This window comes from Heterocephalus glaber, unplaced genomic scaffold (genome assembly GCF_053883595.1).
Source record: "Heterocephalus glaber isolate CG9 unplaced genomic scaffold, H.glaber_assembly_v1.0 deba00001553, whole genome shotgun sequence".
Lineage (NCBI taxonomy): Eukaryota > Metazoa > Chordata > Mammalia > Rodentia > Bathyergidae > Heterocephalus > Heterocephalus glaber.
The window spans coordinates 30,270,399-30,291,641 of record NW_028258344.1 but is presented as its reverse complement, the minus strand read 5'-3'; the positions used below and the strand labels follow the sequence as shown (position 1 = coordinate 30,291,641).

Genomic DNA, 21,243 nt, shown 5'->3' with positions numbered 1-21,243 from the left:
TTAACATACAAAAAAGTGCTCAGCATCATATGCTATTAGAGAAGTACAAACTAACACAGTGAAACACCACTGCACATCTATTAGAATAACTAAAATCTAGAACATTAACAATACAAATTATTGGTAACGATGGGGAGGATTCATTTCTTTTTTTTTTCCCATTACGTTTATTGGTACATTTTCGGTATAAAATACAGTTACATTCATCATTGGGATCTTGTACCTTTACATGAGTATCTTGGTTCTTACTTTTTTCCCCTTCCCTTGCCCTCCCTTCACCCCCTCCACCCTTCCCTATTTGCAAAGACCTTGTTTCCATTTTTTTTTTCTTCTCATATTTCTTCCTTTCCCTTTTTTCCCTTCCCCTACCCCTCCCAATTACCCTGCTTTTTTAGAACTCTTCTTCCTGTTACACAATATCAGTTATACATTTTTTAAATTACAATATTAAGATCTAGGAGACATTACCACAGATTTTAAAGAATTTAAAAGGATACAGAAAGCATATTACAAAAATCTGTTTTGAAATAAATTTGACAACTTCTAAGAAGTACCTTGGAAGACAAATTAATGAAACTAATTCTAGAGGAAATGTAAAATTTGAATAGCACCTATTAAAGAAAGTATATTCCTAGCTTGAAAACCTACCTATATGACAACAACAACAACAGGCTCATATACATTTTAACTGATAAATTACATCAAACAAAGCAGAAAAAAGAAGGAACACTTCTCCCATCATTTTAGGAACTCAACATTGTGCTAATCCTAAAACTGGATAAAGATAATAGAAGAAAAAAGTATGAACATAGATAGAAATTTGTTTAACAAAACAAACTATTAGAACTCAGATCTGGTAGGATATAGAAAGTGGTTTTGTTATAGGGATGGCAGTGTTGGTTCAGCATTGGAAGATCCACCCCCAAGTCATCATTTCAACAGAGGAAAGGAAAAAGCCATATGATCCTGTCAGTAGTGGCAGAAAAAATATTGGACTAAATTCTACAGCTGTTCATGGTAAAAGCTATCAGAAGCCTAGAAGTAGAACAGAACCTTCTCAACAGATTAAAGACATGTACTCCATACTTCCAGTGAGAATGCCTTATACGAATGGAGAAGATACAATGCTTTCTCCTTAAGGTGGGGAACAAGGGAAGATATGCTTACTCTTTATCTGTCCATTAAACTTTGAAACCTAGTCCCCACCAAAATAGTCTGGCAATAAAATGACACAACTAGGATAGGGTTGGCACGGCAGAAGCAAAATCATTATATGTAGATGAAATGATCATCTACAGAGAAAATACGAAGAAATCTCTAGGATCCCCTAGAACTTGTACTTGAATTTAGCAGGATTAGAAAACACAAGGTATATATAAAAATTCAGGTCTGTGTATACTTGCTATAAATGAAGAATTGGATATTGAAATTTAAAAGTTATGTAGGAGTACAAAGGATGTAGAAAAGTTAAAAACAAAAACAAAAACAGTGTTGTAAGACGTTTACTGCCTAATTTTAAGACTTCTTCTAAAGCTACAGTAATCAAGGCAGTGTTGGTGTAAGGAAAGACATATAGATCATTGGAATGAAACAGAGAATCTAGAAATAGAACCACACATATATGGTCCACTGAGTTTTGAAAGATTATTTAACATTAGCATTTTATAGAATATAAACTCAATTCAAGAGCCGAGGAAGAGATAGTGTTTTCAGCAAATGGCACTAGAACACCTGATATCCGCATATAAAAAATTAACCTCAATCTTTTTCTTCCAAACATGAAAATAACTTGAAGGGATCTATGAACCTAAATAAGAAAGCCTAAAAGTATAAAACTTTAAGAAGAAATTATAAGGGAAAATATTTATGAATTCAGGGTAGGCAAGAACTACCTAGGATACAAAAGACATGATGTATAAAAGAAAAATATTGATAAATGGGATTCCATCAAAATTTAGAACTTTAAATGACATCATCAAAAATGAAAAGTAGTCCTTAAACAGATCATATTTACAATGCATATAACCTATGACCAGAATATATAAAGAATTCTTAGAACTAATTAATAGACAACCCAATTAAAATGTAGAGATAAGAAGATAATAGCCAGTATAGCACAAGGAATGGTGTGCAACTCTAGAATCAGAAAAATACTAATCAGTACAATAAGATTGAATTATACACTCATTAGGGAGATGAAGTTAAAAGTTTTAAAAGCCTTGTCATGACTTTTTCTTTTTGTTGGATTCTCCCCCTTGTGCATTTAATTTGTCACGCCCAATGGATTCATTCTGCTGGGTTTCCTGGGGTTGTGATCCTCATTGTCTTTTCCTAGGGTATTGTCTAAAATTTTTTGGAGTGCCAGTTTGGTATTTATGAAGTTCCTGAGGCGCTCTTTATCATGAAAGTATCTTATTTCTCCATCAATTTTGAAATAGTTTTGCAGGGTACATCAATCTGGGTTGGAGGCTGTTTTCCTTTAGGGCTTGAAATACATCACTCCAAGCTCTTCTTGCCTTGAGGGTTTGCATTGAGAAGTCTGCTGTGATTCTGATGGGCTTTTCTTTGTATGTGGTTTGTTTCTTTTCTCTCATTGCTTATAGAATTTTATTTTATTCTTCTGTTGAATTTCTGGAATCCTAACTATTATATGCCTATGTGTAGATTTTTTTCATTAAGGCTAGCTGGAGTCCTATATGCCTCATTTATCTGTATGTCAAGTTCTTTTCCCCTCCTTGGGAAGTTTTCTGCAATCACTTCTGTGAACAGTTTTTTTATGTCATCTGCACTCTCTCCTGTTTCTTCATTGACTCCAATCAGTCTTATGTTATTCTTCTTTGCATCATCTAGCAGCTGCTGGATTGATTTCTCATGTTCCCTTACAATTTTTAAGCAATTTTTCTTTTCCTCCTCACTAATTGCAATCTTATCTTCTATATGTGAAATTCTATCCTCACATTGGTTCATTCTGCTGTGCAGACTTTTGATGGAGGTTTTAATCTCTTGGAAATCTGTTTGTATCTGTTTTAAGGATTCCATTTGTTTCCTATGTTGGGATTCCATCATGTTCCTCAGATCCTCTATTTTTTTATCTGTGTCCTCTCTAGATTTATTATTCATGTCTTGCACCATGAGCAAAATCTTTGCTGTTATCTGAGTAATTATTTCTGATTTCATTTCTCCCAGATCCTCTTTTGCTGCCAGTTCAGAGAGTCCAGGGGGTTGAGTATCAGATTGTTCCATCTCGTTTCCCTTTGAGGTTGCTGTAGGTGATCTAGAAGTCTGTTCTTGAGACTTGTTTACATGTCTTCTCATTTCCATGGGGAGGGAGTGCTTCCAGCGCCCACACGGCTCACCTTCTCTGCCCTAGGAGCTTGGGATGGCAGTGGGGGTGCTTCCTTCTGGGTTCTGGGACCAGCTCACCTTCTCTGCCCTAGGAGCCTGGGATGGCAGCGGGGGAGCTTCCTTCTGGGTGTTGGGACTGGCTGAGCTTCTGTGCCCTAGAAGCCTGGGATGGAGGTGGGGAGCTTTCTTCTGGGTGCTGGGACCAGCTGAGCTTCTCTGCCCTAGGAGCCTGGGATGGAGGTGGGGAGCTTCCTTCCAGGTGCTGGGACCAACTGGCTGAGCTTCTCTGCCCTAGGAGCCTATGGAGGATTCATTTCTGGGATAATGCAAAGTGGTACAGCTGTTTTGGAACATAATTTTCAGTTTCTTTTAAAGTTAAGCATACCATAAAGTCCAGCAACTGTGCCCCTTGTTATTGACCCAAATTACGTGAAAAAATGTGTTCACACAAACACCTGCACATGAATGTTCATATCAACCTTATTTATAATTACTAGGAAGCAACTCATCTTTCAATGAGTGAGTGTGTTAAAAACACTGCAGTATATCTGTATAATAATTTTCAGTAATAGAAGAAATGAGTATCAAGACATAAAAAGGAAAAATCATAAGTACATGCTGTTAACAGCTATGCTTTAGATGAGCACCACCCCAAGGTGGGGGAACCTTTAGGAGGTGAAGCCTAACAGAAAGTCAAGTTCCTGGGGCAGGACCTGGAAGGAGACTGTGCGACTGTAACCTCTTCCTCTCTCTTGTTGGCCAATAATGTGAGCAGTTTGCTCTGTCAGTGCTCTCTGCTATTACCATGCAGCGCTCCTACCAGAGACCCAAAGCCATAATAGGTCCACCGCATATTGAACTGGAATCTCCAAAACTGCAAGCCAGAGTAAATCTTTTTTCTTTAGAGGTGAATTATCTTGGATATTTCATTATAATAACAGAAACCTGATGTATACGCTAAGTGAAGAAACCAATCTGCAAAGAATGCATCATATATAATCCTAATTATATGACATTCTGGAAAAATAAAACTGTGGCTACAGTAAAAATATCAGTGATAACCAGGTATTTGGAGTGGAGAGAGGAAGGGAGGCAAGAATAAGTGGAGCACAGGGGACTTTTTTTAATGCAGTGAAACTGTTCTAGCTCATGTTATCATGGTTACTTATATATTTGTCAAACCTCTGTGAGTCACAAGGTAAGCGGTGAACCTTAATGTAAACTAGGGACTCTAGTTAATAGTAATGTGTAAGTATTAGCTAATCAATAATGACAAACTGTCACACTTTGAAAAAATGTTGATTATGCAAGAAACTGGGGACAGTTATGGAAACTGCACTTTCTGCAAATTTTTCTGTAAATCTAGAACTATTCATGAAATAAAATATACTAAAATCTATGGTTTTTGTCCTCAGCTGTGTTAATATAGTGTATTACATTTATTGATTTGTGTATGTTGAACCATCCCTGCATCCCTAGGATGAATCCCATTTGGTCAGGGTGTATGATCGCCAATATCTTATTGAGAATTTTCGTGTCTATGTTCATTAGGGAGATTGGCCTATTGTTTTTCTTTTTCAATTGGGTCTTTCTCTGCTTTGGGGATCAGCTATTCCTCTGCTGGGTATCTTCCCAAAAGAATTAAAAACATGATACTACAGTGCTATAACTGCACCCATGTTTATAGCAGCACAGTTTGTAACAGCTAAATCTCAGAAACAGCAAAAGTGCCCATCAACTGGTAACTGGATAAAGAAGATGTGGTTTTTGTATAAAATGGAGTACTACTCAGCCATAAAGAATGAGAAACTGGAGACATTTATAGCTAAATGGATGTACCTTGAGACCATACTCTTAAGTGAAATAAATAGTACACAGATGTGTAAATACAAAGTAGTTCCTCTGGTGTGAGAAACTGAAAGTGTAAATGAGGATCAAAATGTAAAATAGATAATGTGAGATAGGAAGAAACGTACAAAAGGGAAGGGGAAGGGGAAGGGGAGGGGGAGGGGAAAGGAAAGATGGGAAAGGAAAAAATATGAGAAAAGGAAAAAATGGAAACAAAGTCTTTGTAAATAGGGAGGGGTGGAGGGGTTGAAGGGAGGGCAGGGGAATGGGGAAAAAAATAAGAACCAAGATATATCATGTAAAGATACAAATTCTCAATGATAAATGTCATCATATTGTATACCTAAAATGTACCAATAAACTTAATGAATAAAAAAAATCTGTGAATAAAATTGTTTTAACTTGCTATAATATACAATGTGAAATTAAAATGAAAATAAATTTAAGAATGGACTTCTAGCTGTAAGTTGTAGTCTTAGATTCAGTTAATAGGAGCTAAAGACAAGTAGTAGATTTGAAAATGAATGATACATACTAAGATAAAAGGAAACAGTAGAATCTAATTTTAATATAGAGAAAAATAAGTAGGAAAGAATAAAACAGGCCTGCAAGATTTTTTACACTTTTCTTTTTTACTGGGTGAATGGCAACCATTCACCAAGTATTTCTTTTGTTTTGTTTTGTTTTTTGGTACCGGGGATTGAACTTGGGTCCTTAGCTTGCGAGGCAGGTGGTGGAACCACTGAGATAAATCCCCAGCCCACACCAAGTATTTCTGAATGCCAACTGTGTGCCATGCAACAAAATAGATAATAAAATTTCTGTGGTGCACCAAATTCATATGGTGGATTCCTACAGTTTACAATCTAATTGTCATAACTTTGACATCTAATAAGGAAGGAAAGTAGGTTTTTCAGAAAGAATGAGATTTTTTCTTAAATCAAGATCTAAATAAACTTCAAAGTTAATCAAATCTAAGATTATTTATATCAACTCCTCTGAATTTAGAGTTTATATAAGAGAATATGCTGACTAGACCAATATTCTTTAGGAGGGAGAGGAGGGGGTTTGGAGAAGGTGGCTACTGACATTTTGAATAGGGCAATTGCAGGATTTTACTGTACATTACTAAAACCTTGACCTCCCTGGTACCTCCTAGTCATTGTGCAATTCTAAATTTGTCCAGATTTCCAAATGCCCCCTGCAGAAGGTACTGCTTCCAGTAGAGAACTTTGCCATAGACAACTGCATAGAGTGTTCCTGCACTTGAGCTAGAATAATATTAATAGATATGCCTTGAGTTACAAGCTTAAAGCTTGTTAACAACCTACTAGATAAATGTAGGATTCCATGTGTCTGCCCACATTTCTTGCCGCCCCAAAAGGCCAGGCTGTGCTGGACTGACAGCGCTTGCCAGCGATCATCAAGGAAAACTATAAGATTTCTAACTGGCTTCATTCCAGAAATAGCAGTGTTCACTGGATCGCACTTCAGTCAGTTTCTTTTATGTATACATAAACCATCTTTTTAAAGCTTTTTTGTATCTTTTTTCTCTTCTAAACTTTACATATTAAAAGATAAAAATCCTTCATTTCTTCATTTCTGTATTTATAAACCAAAGCTGTACATTTAATGATGTTTGGCAAGTCAATAGGACTATTAAAACACTCTTATTTAAAAAATGAAAGAAAATATATTTGAAATAAAAAGTCATAATGAGGAACCAAATACTATCAATACATTTTAAAGGATTAAAGTGTCCAAGAGTCTCATTAAAATCACCATAATTGCCTCTTTCAAATTCTTATTGCTCTCCAAATTTAATATACTTTGCCTTATGAGAAAGAAATAATTATTCAATGTATTTCATGTATTTTAATTCATTGCTATAATTTTAATATTACTTTTATCTTTTTATTATAAAAGTATAACATTTCAGATACTTCTTAGGAAAATCTGGGAAGATTGAATTCAATATAACTTGTTCATCAGCTCATTTGTTCTAAAGACCAATGATTAACAATTAATCATCTGCAAACCAGGAAGTTTCTACTAGATAACTTCTGAGTTGATTTCCTATTTTACAATTCTCTGATTCTGTAATATTATATCTGTGTGAAAATGCTGTATATTTGACAGCCAACTTATGCTTTTTGTTTTAAAACCTGTTTAAGCAGGACAAGAACATATATATTTAACATACTACAACATTATTTGCAAATAAGTACCTATATATTGATAATATTGATTACTATTAAATGTTGATCTCTTAATATATTCATCCCAAAATTAACTGACAAACACTAGCATGTGTAAGTCTTGACTTTGAGCCTCAGCATTACAAAAACAAGAATGCCTTCGAGAAAACTAATATTTTTGTAATAGGATTTTATAATATGATTTTTAAAAGAAGAGAAGAAAATGGACCAAAAAGCCAGTTTTGAAGAAAATGACTGGAGGGCCAGGGATTTAGCTCAGTGGTTCTGGTGCCTGCCTCACAAGCGCAAGGTCCCGAGTTTGATCCCTGGTACCAAAAAAAAAAAGAATGACTGGAAAATTTCCAAATCTGAGGAAAGATTTGGAAAACACCTAGGTAACAAGAAGCACAGAGGTCTCCAATCAAGTTCAACTAAAAGAAAAGTTAATCAAGACATATCATAATCAAACTATCAAAAATCAAAGACAAAAACATAAAGAAGCAAGCTAAAAAATATCACATGAAGGAAGGTCCAATAAGGAAACACTGAACATGATTTGCCTAATGAAAAAGCACATATTGAAGGTTTCTACTGAATGTTTCAGTTCAATGAGCTTAACAAATATAAAGAAAATTCCATCCAAAAGCAACAGAATTCACATTCCTCTCAAGTGCTAATGAAATATTCTCTAGAGTAGATCATATTTTAGGCCACAAAATAAGTCCTAGTAAATTTAAGGGGATTGAAAACACATCAACATTCTTTCCTAATCACACATTATAAAAATAAAAATCAATAACAGAAGAAATTGTAGAAAATTTTCAATATGTCAGTGTGAAACACCATGCTCCTGAACAATGGGTCAAAGAGAAATAAAATGAGATATTTAAAAAATATGTTGAGACAAATGAAAATGAAAACTTGACATACCAAATCTAATTACACTCAGCAAAAGCAGTTCTAAGAGATAAGTTTATTATAATAAACACTTACATCTACACAATATCTCAAATAAACCATCTAACTTTGTACCTCAAGGAGTTAGAAAAAGAAAACTGAACTCAGCCCAAAGTTAGTAGCTAACTTCACAGGTGAACGGTACCAAATGTTTAATGAACTAATACCAACACTTCTTGAACTCTTACAAAAAAAATGAAGAGAATACTTTCAAACTTATTTTATTATGCCAACATTACTCTGACACTAAGATCAGACCAATACATTAGCAAAAAGAATATAAATGACTTCAATAAAGTTGTGGATACAAATCAACATACAAAAACGAGTAGTGTTACATACACTAATAATAAACCATCTGAAAAATAAATGAAGACCATCACATTTATAAACACAATTAACGGTAAAAATAAAGTATTATATAACAAAGGAATTAAAAGATTTAAATACTTAAAATTAAGAAACATTGTACTGGTGAAAGGAGTTGAAAGCACAAATAAATGGAATGGCATCCTTTGTTCAAAGATTAGAAGAATTAATATTGTTTAAATATGTCCATACTACTCAAAGCAACCTCTAGATTCAAAGAAATCCCTATAAAAAGTCCAATACTATTTTTCACAGAAATAGAAAAAACTCCTAAAATTCATATCCAGCCACAAAAGACTTCAATTTGCAAAAGCAATCATCAGTGAAAAACAAAGCTGAGATAGGTCAAAATATATCATACAGATATTTTAATCAAAACAGCACACTAATGGCAGAATATCAGTCATAATGGAACCTATGAAACAGGACAGAAAGACCAGAAAAATCCCACACACGTGGAGCCTGTTGATTTTGTGACAATGATGGCACAATGGGCAAAGGAGAAGTTCTTCAACAAAATGGTATTGAAATAACTTTATATCTACATACAGAAGAATGAAACTGGATCATATAAATATGAGGCTTGAAATATATATTTTTTAAAACTACTAGAAGAAAAATAAGAAAGTTCTGTGACATTGGTCTGTTCATTAATTTTATTTATATGGCCTGAAAGAACATGTAACAAAAGCAAAAACCAAACAAAAACAATGAGATGCATCAATCAGAAGAGTACAGAAGAATCTTCAACAATGGGAGAAAATATTCTCAAACCATACATCTGATAAAGAGTTAATGTCCAAATATACAGGGAACTCAACTCAATAGCGAGCAAAACAAATAACCTCATTTGAAAATGAGCAAAGGATCTTAACAGACATTTTTCAAAATACAAATGGCACACAGGGTCATAAAAATGCTCGCTATCACTGATCAATAGGAAAATGAAAAGAATCCATTGAAATAATGAAGAGAATGAAGAGATGTTGATCAAAAGGTATAAAGTTTTAGTTAGACAGAAAGAATACATTTTTGAGAGCTATTGTCCACCATGGTGACAATACTTAAAAATAATATATTGCCTATTTCAAAATAGCCAAGAGTAAATTTCAAAGATCTTACCACAGGAAGCAAATAAGTCAGTCTGTGGGTATATTAACTAGTTTGATTTAACCACTCTACACTGTATATACAGAGGATCCTTATATGAAAGGCTTGGAACCAGAAGTGCTCCAGATTTTGGATTATTTCCAATATCAAAATGCTACCATATACATAAGAAGATAGCTTCAGAGGGGCAAAAGTTCAAATACAAAATTTATTTTTCTCTCATACACACCTTATACACATGGCATGAAGGTAATTTTATACCATAATTTTGGTGCCCTTGCATTTTAACTGCAACCCATCACATAAGATGAGGTATAGAATTTTCTACTTGTAGTGTCATGTTGGTACTCAGAAAGAATTAGATTTTGGAGCATTTCAGATTTTGAATTTTTGGATAATGGATTTTATGTCAAATACATATCAAACATATATCTTAAACAACTCAATAGCAAGAAAACATCCTCATTTATATCAAAATTTGATATTTTACTCTATCATGTACATTATTATGATTTGTCTATTGAAAATATTTTATGATTGGTTCTCTAGGCAGTACTAAAAAAATCACACTATAAATCTGTATCTTGTACTAATTTTATCTATAATCAACACAGAAAACCCATGAATAATTTAGAAGCATAAAGAAGATATCTATTTTTATTAAACATTAAAGTGAAATTCTATTTAAAACATTGAATTCTGCTGGGGATTTAGCTCAGCGGTTCCTCCGCCTGACTCACAAGCACAAAGACCTGAGTTCAATAGCCAGTACCAAAAAAAAAAAAATTGAATTCTATGCTGTTACAAGATAGGAACCAATAATATATATAAAATAAATCTCCTATCCTCCTTTAATTAGCTATGGATGAAAAGTCTTGCCTCCAATAATTTACAAATCCAAAGTGACATCATCCTCCCTTTGATATTACATTTTTTCTTTTACCCTTGATCAAAAATCTTAAGATGATGTGTCAATCTACTATCATTATTCTGATAGAAGAAAAAACTTAGAATCTAATGCTTTTTGAAGAAGAAGATGAAGGTTGATACATTTTACTTGAAATGGATACTTTAGCAGACCCAAAGTTAAATGATTACATCTCTCTTACTATGATCTTCTGTAGAAAGAAAAACAATCTAGTAACAAGTGGGAAAAAGAAACAGTTAAGAAAGCAAAAAGTGACATTCTATTTCAAAACTCCAAACTAGATTCTTAGGCTTTAAGAGAAGGGACTAACATCTAAGATAGGTTCAAAACTTGAATATTAAAAGTGTTAAGTATAGTTAAAAACTTGGATGAGCTTTTGTGAATAATGATAAAAGTATACATCTAAAATTCTTACCATGTGCCAGGCACTGTTTTTACACATATAATCTCATTTTATTGTCCAAATATTCCTTGGAAAGAGGTATGTATGGAAATAGGAGAAATATAAGTTACAAGTCCAGGGATACACAGTGGGTAAATTGCCGAGACAAGATTCTAACCAGGAAACTGCACTTTTCTCTATGCTGCAGGACATTGGGAATGAGAAAAGAGCAGTGTAAAGGTTGAAAAAAAAATCCCATTTAATAGAAATCCAAGGAATATCAACATATCATATCCATGTTCTTTTACAAAAGAAGAAATGGGAAGATGGATGAAAACAATGAAATAACTTGAAGTGGTAAAGAGTGTGATTTAGAGAAGTTTTAAAGGAGGCAGAGGGTCTGTAAACCATAAAAAGGACACTTATGTCCTATTGCTGAATGAAGGCGGGAGAGTGGATTAACAGAGATGGATATAAAAGAAAATATCCAGTTTTATAATTCTAAAAATCCAACTAAAGGAAAGGACTTGCCAACAAAATACATTTTTAAAACTTGTACCCCCAAGTATCACAAATCTTAAGAATCCTAAGCTCTGAGCATTGGTATTTCCCAGTTCCCTGAGTCCAGTATATTTCAACTAGAATCCCCTGTGTACTGCTCAGATACTTATTTCACTCAGTATTTGTGTTTTCAGCTATTTAAGCTTTCTTCTCCCTATGACTGCTTTTTAAGTAGTAAAAAAGGCCCAGCTAGGTATGAATTATGTTTTACCCACACTAAATTGTTTCCTTAAAATATGATATATATATTCTGCCCCTTCAATCTGGAGAAATAATCTCCAGGTTTTCAAGTGTTTTTATCTGTGTGGTAAATCAGGTACCTATGAGAGTCAGCAGTGGTTTATTACCATACTTTATCCATGAAACAAGCATATTCATATTCATTTCAATGACAGAAAAAGAAATGCACAAATAACTCATCTGTGATGTATGCTTTTAATGTGGCATAATGCATCCAATTGACCATAATTAATTTGCCTAGACATTTTCAAACCTGCAAAAAAATCAATTAAAAATGTGAGTAACTTTTTTTTAATCTTATTAACCAAGTGTGTAAATAGAGTTTAATTGCAAGCATTCATCATACCAAAAGAATTCAGTGACTGTGGAAGTGAGATTTTTAACAGGCTTTATTTGGTACACAAACAGAACTGAATAGGGTGATTAAAATGAGGAAAGGATTTAATTTTTTTCATTGATATCAAATCTGGTCTGGCAGCTTCTAACTGTAAATGTTGAAGTTTTATGTGTCATACAATGTCATTTTTCTAAAAGTAAGACTTTCAGAATTCTTTTCCAATAACTTTAGAATGTGAACCATACCTCACATGAAAATACAAAGAAGAATCAAAAGACAGTTTTCTTGATATTTGACTCTCTCGTCTCTCTCTGCCTCCCTCCCTCCCCTCTAACCCCTATCTATTCACTCAAATAAGTTTGCAATTCTTTCTGAAATTCAAATGCAAGTATTTCACAAAAAGATCCCTTAAGAATAGAAAAATAGCATTCATACCCAAGGATCAAATTAACTGTGATTATATTCCAGGGCCAGAATGAGCAGATATCCCGGCAGACAGGATATTGGTTATGATAAGCATCTTTACAATGATGAACACTCACCTCACATGCCTTCTGGTTAGTCCAGAAATATAAATGCTGTTAGAAATGTTGTAAAACAGAAAGCAGTAACAAATACTTATGTATATTAGTTCTTTCCTTAGGGAAAATTATTAAGAAAATCAGTGGCTTAATGAATTTCTAAAACTTTTTCAATGGTGTTCAATGATCACATTCTAATTTTGGAGAATTGGTAAATCTTGGAAGCAGCCTATATGTTCATCAACAGAAGAATGGATAAAGAAAATGTGGTATCTATAAGGAATGGAATACTACTTGGCTATAAACAAGGGTAAATTTGAGTCATTTGTAGGAAAATGGCTGCAACTTAAAAACTTAATGTAAAGTGAAACAAATCAGACACATAAGCTTAAATACCATATGGTTTTTCTCATTGGAGAAATCCTAAGTATAAGAGCAAAATAAAATACAGATAAAAGGAAACAGGAAGATAAAGCTTTTGCAACTGGGAAGGGGACAAAGAGATAGAGGTCAGCGTAAGGAAGTGGGGAGAGACACATAGAAAGAAATGAAATATATTGCATAAACGTACCAACTAGTCACAATGAATGTAATCATTATGTGTTGCAAACATGAACTAAAACCAATGAAAGGAAAATGGAGAGGGGGGCCTAGGGACAGAGGGAAGGAGGAAAAGGGGTTAAGGAATGGGAATAAAAAGAATTAGGATCTACTAGGTACATGTACCTATTTCCTAAGATTAATATAAATATTATGTACTGCAAACATGTACTGATAAAAATAAATTAAAATATTAAAAATAACACTGGAGAATGGGAACTTGCCTTGTACAAATTTATCCATGGCAATTTTAACTTCCTGAATCATAAAATCTGACTTCATATTCAAAAAAAAGTTAATCATTCAATAACAGATACTATTTTCTAAATATGAAACATAAGAGAAATTTAAGCAAAAGACTAATTGCTATCTACTTTTTCATAACTATTAATAAACTAAAATACTGATTACATGATTTAGGCATTTTCTTACTCATATCATTCAGTCAAATGTTAAAAAAAATTACTTAATTGTGCTTTAGCATCATATGGAATAATTTATTCTAGGGGAGCCAAGTTGTGGTTTAGGTATATAACAAATATAAAAATATAACCAATATTAAGTATGCTGATATTTCTGATATGATATTATATAAAATCATAGTAATCATAGTAGACTTTTGAGCTCATAGACTAGAAAGAGCCTTGTATGAAATATTCAGTTAGCCCATTTACCTAATGTAGTTCAAAGCTAGGGTCAGTAATAGCTCTGGTGAGTGTTGTGGACAGGGAAAGGAGAGGGTACCACAGAGGTCTGGGGAAAAACAGTCAAGCTTTGACAAATTCTAACTGCAAAAAGAAGAACTTCAAAGATATCTTTCAGTTAAAGAAGTTTACCAAAAAAAATCACAAAACAAAATTTTTGAAGACTAAGAATTTCTAGAAAAGAATAGAAAATTAAAATGCCACTTTTCTCTTTATATAAAATCACCTTGCCTGAGAAAAGCAATGGCAATTGAAGCCACAGCTTCATCCTTGGCTTGGAACATCCGAGTAAACTCACAAACAGAATAGGCTATGTAGCACTCACAGCCTAGCAGAAGAACGCCTTTAATTCACCGAAAATTTCTTCAGTTCTGAGAAGTATTTGTCACAAGTGTCTTTATATGAAGTGTTGGGCAACATAGTTCATCTTGTCTTTCAAAGCAGATACATTCATCAAAAAGAAAAAAGCCAAAGGATTCAACATAAAATTGGAACTATGTGAAGACAAGATGAGCTTTTCTAGTGGTCAGATTTAATACAGGGATAAAGTTTAAAGACTTTCAAAAGATACCAAGTTTATACTTCTTTCCAGGTTTTCTTTTTTCTCTCATGATTATTCCTTAATCAAGCTTTTGCCAGAAGTAATGGAGGCTTAACTCTATAATGGGGTTAATATCAAGGATTTTGATCAGAGTCAGTTTGAATGAATATTAGAAGCTGATATGAAAGGCTGTTTATAAATTAATACTAAACTAGAACTCCACTGTACAATTTAAAAAGCCAATTGTCTTAATTTATATAAGACCCACTGCATATTACTGAAGTGGAGAAACAAAATTCCAGTGTCTTATCTTAGTAGTACATTGATGATCTTTTGTTTGTATGTTTTAATGTTCATTCATTGTTCATTTGTGTAGTATGTTAAATTAAGTACAGGAGTGTCACAGGAGTAATAAAGATTTCTTAAAATGGTTTTCTTGATGAGAACTAAAGTTAGTAAAATTGTATTATTCTAGGAATTTTTTCTTAAATAAGTAGATTTTAGCTGCTCTTGTAACTAAACAGAAAAGTAATTGTTTGAGTGATTAATCTATTAATATACTTCACTATAGTAACTATTTTACTGTCTAGATATAGTCCATAATATCCTACTGTAAATCTTCAATATAGATGGCAAACTTTATTTTTACAAATAGATTTTTAAGTGTTAAGTGTAAATAATTTTCCCAATAAACCTTCCCTTAAGAAAGAAGTATGGATCAAGATATAGTTAGATATAGATATAGATAGCTAAATATAGATATTGCAGAATACAAAGGGGAGGCAATGAAATCAGTAAAGTATGAGAAATACTGAACATGTATAATTGCTGTTTATTAGATAACAGACTTATCTGAGTGTCTAAAAGGTGAGAGAAAGGGACAGCATAGACAGAGAAAATGTCACGATAAACCTGTGGAAATGTCAGGGTACAGCTAGCTGGAAAAGAGGGCTGAAACCTCTTCAAAGTGGTTGCAGTATATACCCAAATAATCCAATGGTAAATGGAAACTTGCTCAAAACAATTAACAGAGCACAAATACACAGTTCAGCAGCAATAGCAACAGAAATATTAGAAATTTAACTTTTTGCATAAAGAACAGCAGCCCTTACACTATAATAAGCAGAAAGTGAATTCTAGAACAGGGCTCACATTAACAAGAAACTGGACAAGAAAAACTGAACGGATTATGAGCATGACTAATTCTTCCCGTACACTTGGAAAGGTGATCCAGTTCTAGGAGAGGAAATATGTTTGTAGCTAAGTCCAAACTTCTGTAGTAAGAGATCATTAAGCCTACCTATATTAATGGTTAATGGTATCATTTCCCTTGATTTGTTTTCCAGAATTCTAAATTTAATTCTCCATCAAATAACATTGAGTAAGCAAAAAGCATTTCAGAAGTAGCAATTTTAAAAACCATTAAAACAAAGAAAGAATGACTCATCCATGTCTCCTATGCTTTAAAGTTGACATTCCAATAGAGGCAGTTGCCCAAATGGGCCAAATTTGTCCTGTTCCTTGCCTGAGTAGGTTCACATGGTTCTAATTTTTCTGGTGAGGGTCAGTTGTATGCAGTGAAAATCAAAGGAAGAACAATGAAGACAGGAAAGTGAAAATAAAGTTGTCTGCAAAAATATTTAAATTTCTCTGAAAAGTACTCCACACCTTGCAGAGTGCCTTACTTTAGCCACTGAATTTCCCTTTTCCGTGAGACTGAAGGTCATGTATGTCAATGCAAATTTTTGCCACTAAAATCTTATTCACAAGGGCAATATAATCCCACTAAAAACATAAAAGTTTGAAAGAAGAGTAAAAATGCCAATCCTTAGTGAAAATTAAAAGTAACCATATTTCTTACTATACTCTGAAGAATATTAGCCAGTGTAGTATCAACAAACAATAATGCATTGGTATGTGTATTTCTCTTCCTTGAAAGGAAGGCAAGTAGTACAACTCTGAAAGTCACAACCAGTGAAAACTTACCTGGAATGGGAAGTCCCTGGGACATCTACCAAGCAATGGGAACTCCTGAAACAATGATATACATGGAATTCAGGGCTGAATGAGGGGCCACATGTAGTCATGCTTTTATACGAATAAAATTGTTGTTTTGATAGGATAGAGGACAATTCAGGTGGCACTCAACATAGAAGAAACTGATCTCGATAAGTGAAGAGAAATAGACTCCAAATGACTACCCAAAATCATTTGGAAAATAAATGATGACAACACCAATTAGGGGCACATAGTTTAGGGATGAGTACAGAACAAAGTTGATGATAAAGTGTTAAGAGCTAACCGACAAGAAAATTCATTCTATCTGCTGAACTGACTTACTCTCAGCCACTATTCTTTTCTATCAAAAAATTTGCCTTCAAAATCTGACCGTCATTTAATAATCCTGGAATCTAGAATAACATACTCTAACAAAAAAGGTGACAATTATTAATCTACCAAATAATATGCACCAGAAGAAACATTATGCCAGAAAACATGCAAAAGTCCTGGGTTCTTCCAACACACACACATACACACACACACACACACACTCATAAACTTACACACTAGCCTTGATTTAAAAAAAATCTAAGGCATTAAGTATAAATATAACAATAGAAAAAATTGCAAACGGAAAAGCATTAGCAATGAAGCAATGAAGAGAAAACATTAAATTCTTACATAAAATAAATCCACTTTCAGAGACAATAATAATGAAAAATATGATAATATAATCACAGATACAGAGGCACACATTCAAGTAGGAAAAGAAAAGAAAGTGAGAATATGACAAATAAAAGAGATTTTTATATGTGAAAATGATTCCTGAGAAAGAGAAAAGAAATCAATGGCAAAGGAGAAGCTACTCTAAATATAATACAAGAATACTTTCCTTATATAAAACTTGAATACGAATGAGTAAATATGTTATGACCCAGAAAGGGAAAGGCAAATAATGACATATGATGTCTAAAAGCCTAGATGTTCTAGGTGTTACTAGATTACAAACTAAATGTTACTAAATTTTAAAGATAAAGAAATAACTGTTTAACACTAGCCAAAAGGGAACAATTCCTACAGATGTGAAAACTCAGTTTGGCCACACATTTCTTAAGAATAATGTCCTGGTAAGTAGTAAGGCAGTCTCATAGAAGAAAAAGCATGATGCATGAGACTTATTCTTCAAAGAATTTAAAGTTAAAAGGCAAATATAAGTCCTCAAAGAATATGTAGGACCATGAGCCCTTTCTGAAAACCAATATTTGAATGTCAAACTTAGCCTAGCTAGAACAAAATGAAGTCATATATAACTAAGGCTAAATAATACAGAAATGATACTAATAAAGGATAGGTAAATTTTGCAAACTTTAATAAAATAATAAGGTTTTAATAATTATCATGGAGATATATAAATAATAAGTAACAGATTGAAAGTTTCAGCAAAGAAAGTATAAAATCTATTCGTATATCTTCTTTGGCCCACTAGAAAATTAATAACTACAGTTTTTTAAATATTTAAAATAATTAAAACTTAGTGATTACATCCAAAGTGGATATGCAAGTAGCCCAAGGCTGAAACAACATTCTTAGTTATATCAAGATGTCAAAGAAAATTTTCCCTTTCATACTAGGTTATGAAGATGCATTGTCTAAAGCTGATAAATCAAGAAACACAGGGTTAGATATAGAATCTAACTACTAAATTTTTTGTTCCAAATTATAAAATGTCAAAATTTATAAAGCAAAATAACAGGTATAGAGACAGAACAAACTGTACAATAACTTCCTTTCTTCTTCTCACAAAAACCAAGTAGAAAATAGATCAGCAAGGATACAGAGATAAATTAACCATGTATCAAATTTTATTTCTAAATCAAAGAAACTGATTCCAAGGATGAGACATAGAAATTACAAAATGAATCTGAAAAAAATAATATTCTTCCAAAAACCAAGAAAAAACTAGAATTAACTTGAAGGGTCCCATAGTGGACAAACTGTGAATAATTTGAATGTTAAAATATGTAATGATAGTAATTCATTAAAACTTTTGTGATAAAATAAGAAACCAGTAGTTTATGCACTTATTTATTTACTATTTCATGAGATGGGATATTTATATACTTTCAAAATACTTCTGCACAAGGCACTTATTAACTACAAAAGTGGAAAGTATAAATTTATACTGTGAAACTTTCCATACATGATGTTAATCAAATGAAAACCAGCAGTTGTGGAACAAGCTGAAATCCTGTGTCACCTGATAAGATGAAAGGAAAAAAATACAGAATTTTTCCTGTGATATTTCTGCCAAAGATGTCTACCTTGAATCTAATCATAAGGAAACATCAGACAAACCAACTAGAAGAATATTCTGCAAAATAACTGATTTGTAATCTCCCAGTATCAAGGTCTTTAAAGTCAAAGAAAAATGAAAAACTGTTGTTGACTGAAGGAAACTGAAGAGACAAGACAGTGACATGAAATATGAGATGTTGAATTGGGTTCTTTCATTACAAAAAAAAAAAAATTATAGGAACAACCAGCCAAATTTGAATGGAGTATAAGGATTAGATTACAGAATGGTATCATTGTTAACTTCCTGATTTTCATGGATGTATTATTATGTAAGACAATATCTTAAAATATTCACTATATTTAAAATATTCACTAAAGTATTTGGTGACAATGGAATATCAAATAGCTCTAGAAAAGTAAGTTTCTTCCAGCATCTATAGAATGGTGAATGTTTCCAAATTTTCAAAAATATATTTAAAAATTAATAATTTTCTCATATTCTTTTATAGTTCAAAAAAATGAGAAAATATTTCATAACAGAAAGAATAAAATATAAAATACCTGGGAATAAACTTTTTATGAGGACATAAAAGGACACTTGTATAAATTGAAAGTAAGAAGACTTAATGTTGGAAAGATACCAGTAGAGTAAAAAGACTCAAAATCATAAGAATGTCAATTCTCCATTAATTAACCATTACATTTAATACATTTCCAATTATAATATCAAAATGTTTATTTTTAAAAAATAAATATTTTCAAAGTTCACATAGAAAAATAAACATGGAAGAATATCCAGTAAAATTTTTAAAAAATGAGTACTCAATAGATGTTAACCTTGACAAATATTGAAACATAATGCTTATGTTAGAAGCGTGTTAGCTATTTAGCTTACAAATAGGCAGCTAGCAAGGGGCAGGGCCTAAAATGGAGTTGAGCTGGTCAGCCTTGAAAAGAAAACAGTACATACACAAGGTTGTAACTCAAGCCTTATAGATTGCAAACAAGGAGAAAATGATAGAAGTCAGGATAAAAATAGACAGTTAGGACTCTAACCCTGGAAAGGACTTTGTAAACAATCTCTCCCTATAACAAAGCTAAGTTTCAAGGAATTTGAAGACACTAAATAACTGGTTTTACTTTTTAACTATGAGTTAGAAAGCCTGAGTCCTAACTGGTTATTTTAAACCCACAGGGCTACCTGCAATAAGTGACCTTTGGACATTGAACATAATCCTACACTCTGCTTGTCCATAGACAGAGTTCATTCTGGCCATTCATTTTGGAATCCTTCCCAACTCTCTCCTTATACTTCCAGTAAACCCTCTCCCTAACTTCCTCCTTTGTCTGTGATTTCATTCTTGGACTTTGTGAGACATTAGCCCACTTTGCACAGTAACATGTCCACAGTGATAACAATTCAACAATGATGAATGAATAGATGAGAGATAAGTGGAAAACATAAAAATAGATCCATCATGCCTACAAAAATTCAACATGTGGCCAGGCATGCTGATGCATATCTGTAATGCAATCTGGGAGGCTGTGGGAGGAGGATCATAAATTCAAGCTCAGCCCTAGCAACTTAGCAAGACCCTCTCTCAGAAAAAAAAATGAAAAGGGATAGGGATATAGCTCAGTGTGAAGGCCTTGGATTCAATTCCCAATATTCTGAAAAAATCAGTATGCAATAAAAACTGGCACTTCAAATTAATAGTAAAAGGTGATTGGTAAACAGCATTAGAATACCATTTGGTTGGTCACTTGGAAAAACATGAAGTTCAACCTCATTGGTCTACACCATAAAATCTAGATGCATCTAATATTTAATGAGTTTAATATTAAAAAACAAAACTATATGTACACTAAGAGATATCATGGGGGAATTATTTTTTAACATAGGTATAGACAATATCTTTCTAAGCATGGTCAATAAACAGGACATAAAAACTATAAAAACATTCTAAAATCTTTGACACAAAAATCATGACAAAAACTGAATATAAACTGAGAAGAATTATTTTACATATATGACACAGGGCTAACTGCTTTCATACACAAAGTTCATTCAGCAAAGTAAAATGGAAACTATAATACACAGGATGATTGCATAAATATAAATAGGCACAAATGTATAAAAAGATCCTAAATCAAATGAAAATTTAAATGTCAATAAAAACTATCTTCAAATAATGTATTAGAAAAAAGTTTATTACACAATATGTATAAAACTGTGTAAGATAGATGATTGAATATACTGCCGGTTAAACTAGAAATTAATACAAGCCCCTTTGGGAGATAACTTG

At 32.8% G+C, this 21,243-nt stretch overlaps 1 protein-coding gene across 1 annotated transcript in view; it reads right to left on the bottom strand.

Annotated features, from left to right (window-relative positions):
* The window catches only part of Cnbd1 (cyclic nucleotide binding domain containing 1), a 482,897-nt gene extending 465,652 nt beyond the window's left edge, over positions 1 to 17,245 (bottom strand). The window contains 1 exon segment of the mRNA XM_021255941.2: positions 16,628 to 17,245. Coding sequence (XP_021111600.2) covers positions 16,628 to 16,728 — 101 coding nt within the window. The 5' untranslated portion in view covers positions 16,729 to 17,245.
* Positions 17,246 to 21,243: the final 3,998 nt, after the last annotated feature.